Source organism: Leptonychotes weddellii, chromosome 3 (assembly GCF_054177405.1).
Source record: "Leptonychotes weddellii isolate Sample4059 chromosome 3, ASM5417740v2, whole genome shotgun sequence".
NCBI classification, from domain to species: Eukaryota; Metazoa; Chordata; class Mammalia; order Carnivora; family Phocidae; genus Leptonychotes; species Leptonychotes weddellii.
In genome coordinates, this window is record NC_138371.1 from 71,114,214 (window position 1) to 71,119,981 (window position 5,768).

Genomic DNA, 5,768 nt, shown 5'->3' on the forward strand with positions numbered 1-5,768 from the left:
CCAAGTATTTTTTTTTCCTTCCTAGGTCAAGGGCCCCAGAAGTATAATAGAATATAGGGTGAGGGGCCGGGGGGGGGGGGCTTGGGGGGGCTTAGAGATACAAATGTGGGTAAAAATCCTAGATCAATTATTCAATAACTGCATGACTTTAGGCAACTTAGGTAATTCTATTTCCTAGAATTAATGTGAGGATTAAATGAATATGTAAGCATAGGGTGTACTCAGAGCAGGTACTCAAAATGTTTCCACTTCTTCCTAAAGCAGAAGAACTACATTCAACCTCAGGGCAAGGAGGGGGGGAAAAAAAAAACCTGGAAAGGAATGGACTCAAATTAATCACACACCAAAGTAGTTCCCAGTACCAAACATACAATAATACTGCCCTAAACCATCACTTTTTAAGAGGTCCTACAACAGTTTGTAGGGCAGCACATCTGATGTCCCACAGATACACCAGCTAAGACGGAGGGTTTAAAATTATCCTTTCCTCTGACATTTACAGAAAGCATCCTTAGGACAGCTCCTTGACAAAGGCATTGGGGGACTTAACGGTTTTGTTGTAATGATTTCAAGCCAAAAATTAGCGAATGGTATGGAAGGTCTAATGTAGAAAGAGGTATTCTTGGGCACAGACCATCAGCGGTTCACCCCACCCCAAAATAAACTTCAGAGCATCATCTTTGAAAATAAAGGACACAGGAGTGTGTGTGTGCACGCATATGTGTATTCCCAACATTTAGGCAATGTTTAATACAATAAAGAGCCACATAGATAATGATAGATGTGTAGGACCCCCCCAAAAAATATGTACACGCCAATATTACCTGTAAAATATGTGACATGTATACACCCTAAAGGAATAAAACTAGATGAGTGAATTTATAATTTATGAAATACTTCCATCAAACAGTGTAACAAAAACATCACACACGTGCGCACAAAGGCGTATCACCTTACAGCTGAAAGGTAGGTACAAGGACGCAAATAGTTAAATGTATACAAGGAGTCAGTAGTGTTTTCCCATATATATGTTTTATAACTATTTTAACAATACTGAAGACAAGTTTAAGAAGAGGGAGGCTCTCCTTAGGAAGATTAAGCTCCTAAGATTTGGAACCAATTTGCACTAGGCTTTCATCGCAGAACTTCAATAATTTAAATCTACTTAAAAACAATTTTTCCTATAAAAAAAAATCACTACTTTTAAAGCTTACCCTTCCATTGATCTTAATTCTGCAATCTTTTATTCTCTCCTTTCCATTCACACCAATTAATTTTTTAGATTTATATCATTTAGATTGATGAAGGGGTAGGTGGACAGTCATTGAGAAGGTCTGGTCTGGAGATTTTCCAGAAATAGGTGGACTTCTGTCATTTTAATGTTTATTTACTCTTCCCCAATGCTTTAAATATTCTAGAGCTTGAGGATGGAATTGTTTTCCATGCCTGAAATGTCTTATTAATTATTGATGTAAGCCATACTTACAATGAGGTGCCTGTACTTTCCTGTACAGTATTACTATCTTGTTTTCCTCCCAAAACAGATATATATGATCTTTATCGTGTCTGAAAATAAAGCTAGCATCAACAATGCCAACATGATTTCCTTTGCCCCCGGGTAAAGAATTTCTCTACATATATACTTAAAAACTTGCCACCTAAAATTTGTCCTTCTAGCTTGATCTCTAGATTTAAATGGTTTGAGTTGATTTCTTAAGCAATTCATGAAGAAAAGCAAAGTTGAGAGCATCACGTGTACAACTCCAGGAAAAAAAAAAACTGACCTTAAGAGGAATCACCTTCCCTCTAGGCTTCTATCAGCCCATAAAGAGGACTCCTTTTAACTCCCCTTGTAGGTTTCCAAATAGCAGGTGGAGCTGACTAGGGAGCGTTACAGTAAACACCACATCAATGTCCAAGTGCATCACTAACAAGAGGGACCCCAAGCTGAGACTTTCCCAAAAGCTTTGTTTCTATTCAAAAAAGTTCAGCCTGATATTTTTTGTTCTTGTTTTGTTTATTTTGAGAAGCTCAGAGTATTATAAACAAGAAAAGTACCACATCCAGTAATTCTGTGTGACACACAGTAGAGAAGTAACCGCAACAACCAACCACTGCCCCAAGGAGCTTGTGATGTAGAATCATAAACGTCTACATACTAAATTTGTGACTGCTAGAGTTAATAGTAACACAAATCCACTATGGTAATGAAACATTCTTCTAAAGATCAATTCAGATCATGTGTTATTAATCAGCAGAGTAACTAAAAGCTCATGCAAAACACACTATCCCAATCTAGCAGAACTTAATTGCATTATTGTTATCTGGTTTTCCTGTGTCACTGGCCCTTCCATTTCAAGTACACACGTACACACATACACAAACACACACACCACCACAGGATGAAAAGACAGAAAACGCAGAGCTAGGAGGTAAGAACCATGTGTCTGGAAGGAAGAGGATTCTGAATAACAACGTTTGTCTCTGGAAAGACAGGTCAAGTATGCACCCAGGCTGCCTTGAGAAAGAATTAAGCTGATGCATTTCGTTTCAGTGTGTCCCATTTTGCACAACAGTGGGAGCAGCTGTGGGAGATCTTGCAAAGCAAGACAGGCAGCCTCCTCTATCTCCCCACAGCCACACCAGACCTTGGGGAGGGGGTGAAAAAAGCTTGTAGCCTCTGTTCTCCCTAAGAGCACAAAGCTAACCTGTCATCCAGGACACTACGCCCCCTCTCAAACCAGCCCTTTTTAAAGGCCTGAGAAGTGCAATTTAAATGTCCCAGTCTTCAGACTCAGGTCCGTTCCCAAAGTTGGGAGGTTACACAACAAAAATCCGCAGCAGACACAAAACTGGCTGCCTGGAGCACAAGTTTCTCTTGCTGCCTAACCGCGTAGAGTTAGAGATAACTAGCTAGGACAAGGTAGATGGACAAGTGTAAGGAATAGGAACGCATAGGATTTGCCAGTTTCCCTCCCAACATCCCTTGAAGGAGGCTGGGTCACTAAAAATCGGAAGTCTGGGGACCAGCTGCAATACAGACAGACTCTGGCTGGGTCGAGGGGGAGGCCGCCACACCCTCTTGAGCTCACAGCACTGTCAAGCTCTAATTGGGAGGAGCTCAGAAACTTAGTCCCAGCAGGAAAAGGGAGAAAGAAACAAGTCTTGAGTGTCTTGGATTTGAGAAGCTAAAAAGCTAAACGCAGATTTCGGGAGGGAGCCGGGGACTTGGCTGTGTGTGCTGGAGGAGGGAAGGGGTCGCCCCCGATGTCAGAACAGCTCGAAACACGTCCCCGCAAAACTGCACATTCTTGTGGTTTAAGATTTAAGACCGAAAGGAACGAGCTGAGGCAAAGCTTCTCTCCCGCCTCGGGTTCAGATGCCCCCCTCCCAGCTTAGGGACCGGGGCGCCGCACTGCCGCGGCTTTCCTTATCTTCCCCTTTCGGGCGAGCTCCCCTCCGCCAAGCCGCTACGTCCGCCTCCAAGTTCGCCTTCGCTCCCCGCCCGCTGCCAGCCACATGCACCCATCTGCCCGGGACCCCGCGCGCCGGATGGTCCGCAGGGACTCGGGATTTGCGGGGTTTTTGGTTTTTGTTTTTCTAAACAAAAAGCCTTAGCGGCTCGCCGCCCCCTTCTCCCGGGCCCGCGCCACCTTCCCTTCACGCCCACGCCGCACCTCCCGGGCACACGCGCTGCGAGGTGCTTCTCCCGCCAGACAATGGGCTCTGGGCTGGCCAGGCAGCCCGCCCCGAACCCCCGGCCCCATCCCGGGACCCCAAGAGGGCTGAGCGCGGGGGCTAGAGGGCAACGGAGAAGACTGAGGCTGCCGAGACCACAAAGGGGAAGGTGGGCGCCTCCCCCTTGGGACAGGAGGCTCGCTCCCGGCGCGGGGAGAAGAGGAGGGGGCGGGGGTCAGCTGCGTCTCCCCGCCCGGAGCCCCGGGGCCCCCGCTGCGCACTCACCAGCACGATGGCAAATCGCTCCTCCAGTTCACCTGGCTCGGGCATCGGCAGCTTCAAAGGCACGTTGTGCGCCCTGAAATCGGTCTGCTGCGAATCCATGCTCCCCGCGTTGCCCATGTTGGCTGCACGCCGGGGCCGGGGGCTGCTCCGGGCCCCTCGCGTTCGCGTCGGAAATCAGAACAGCTCCCGGCGGCCGGCTCCCGCCCGCTGGCGCGACCTGCCCGGCTCCCGGCCCTCCGCTGCGCCTCGGCGAGTGTGCAGCGCGCACCGCTCCCTAGCAGCGCTCCTCGCCGAGCCGCCCCCCGGCCTCCCTCATGCTCTCCGCCGCCCCAGCGCCGTCCCGGCCTCTTTTTCTTGGGAGGGGTCGTCAGGGCGCTGGGCGCCTATCTGCATGTTGCTCCACTGGCACGCCGCCCTCTGCCAGCGATCGTGGCCAGCGGGCGCGTGGTTTTCCGAACTCGGTTTTCCGCCGGGCCGCGGCCGCCGCTGACACTTAACAGCCCCACGGCCGGCGCACACAACGCTCGTTCGGCGAGCACCTCGAGCAGACAAATGCAGCTCCGCGCTCCCGACACAATGCCCCCCTCGCCCGGCCCCCGCCCCCGCCCCCGCCCCGGCTCCGCCCGCTTGCCCCGTGGACTGCCGGGACGCGTAGTTTCTGTCCAAAGTGTCCGCACGCCGAATCCACGCCTGCTCTGGAGGAAAGAGCTGGGTCAAGACCGCTTGCTTCGGAGGCAATCTGTACGCTTCTGGCTATGGTTTATGACCCTTTAGAACTCCCTCACTCCAACAGTAGAAATCACTACCTCGTCTACGTCGGTTCTGACACTAATTAATTAGGCACACTTGACAAATGAATGGTCCAATCAATCGGTGATTGAATACCAGCATTCTGATTTAAATTTCAGAAGCTGGTTACCGTTCAAAAGGCTCTAGTTTAACAGGTGACCTGAAAGGCATTGGCAACGTCCTATTTCATGAACTGGGAAATGGGTCCGTGGGTGCTTGTTTCATTGTTCTTTCTTCCTTGTGTAACGTATTCTTTCGTGTGATTGAAATGTTTTATAAACAAATATACACTTCCATGGATTTTTTTAAATAAATATCCGCTATGGATATATGCATATATGGTCAGACCCAGGAGTTGAAGGAGGATTCAATTCAAAACAAACACCTGTCGATAGCTATTATGTATGGGTTACTGGGTTCCTTAGTGGGAGGAGGATTGCTCCTGCTCTGGAATACTTCACAGTCTAGTGAAGGAGAAAATTTACACAAATAAGCGTATTTCATGTGAGATAGAAGAACAGGGTGTTTGAGAAGGCTTTGAAGATGATCTTTGGCTATAGCTATCTTATTCCTCCATAACAGTCTCAGGTGTTTTACAAAGAAGATTGGGCCCAACCTTATCTCTGGGATGCTTTCCAGACGATTACTACCCATTTTAAAACAGTGGAAATAGAAACAACCTTATAAACAACTTTAGCCAGGTGCTCATGTTGTAGATTTCAAGGGCATCCACCTGGTTGACTTGTGACTGAACTCACAAGTCATCCTTTCTTAGCTTAGAGCATTTCTTTATTCCTGGTTTGTGTATCAGATTCACTTGGGAGCTTGTTGTTAAAACTCCACACACCTTGGGCACTGCCTATTATCAGAATTTCCCTGAGCCAAGAGTTGGAGCATGGGCAGGTGTATTTTTAACAAGCTCCCCAGGTTATTCTGATATACAACCAGGGCTGTTACTCTCTTGTTAAAAAGCAACTGCTTCCGGCGCCTGGGTGGCTCAGTTGGTTAAGCAACTG

At 48.0% G+C, this 5,768-nt stretch overlaps 1 protein-coding gene across 7 annotated transcripts in view; it reads right to left on the reverse strand.

The window, feature by feature from the left end:
- Positions 1–4,520, reverse strand: part of FMNL2 (formin like 2) — a 307,029-nt gene extending 302,509 nt beyond the window's left edge. For 4 of the 7 annotated variants that reach the window (XM_081814428.1, XM_081814431.1, XM_081814429.1 and 1 more), the window contains exon 1: positions 3,964–4,520. In XM_081814428.1, the coding sequence (XP_081670554.1) occupies positions 3,964–4,080 (117 nt within the window). In that variant the 5' untranslated portion in view covers positions 4,081–4,520. The remainder of the gene's footprint in view (positions 1–3,963) is intronic. The other 3 variants (XM_081814432.1, XM_081814436.1, XM_081814433.1) reach the window with 1 other exon arrangement.
- Between the last annotated feature and the right edge of the window lie 1,248 nt (positions 4,521–5,768).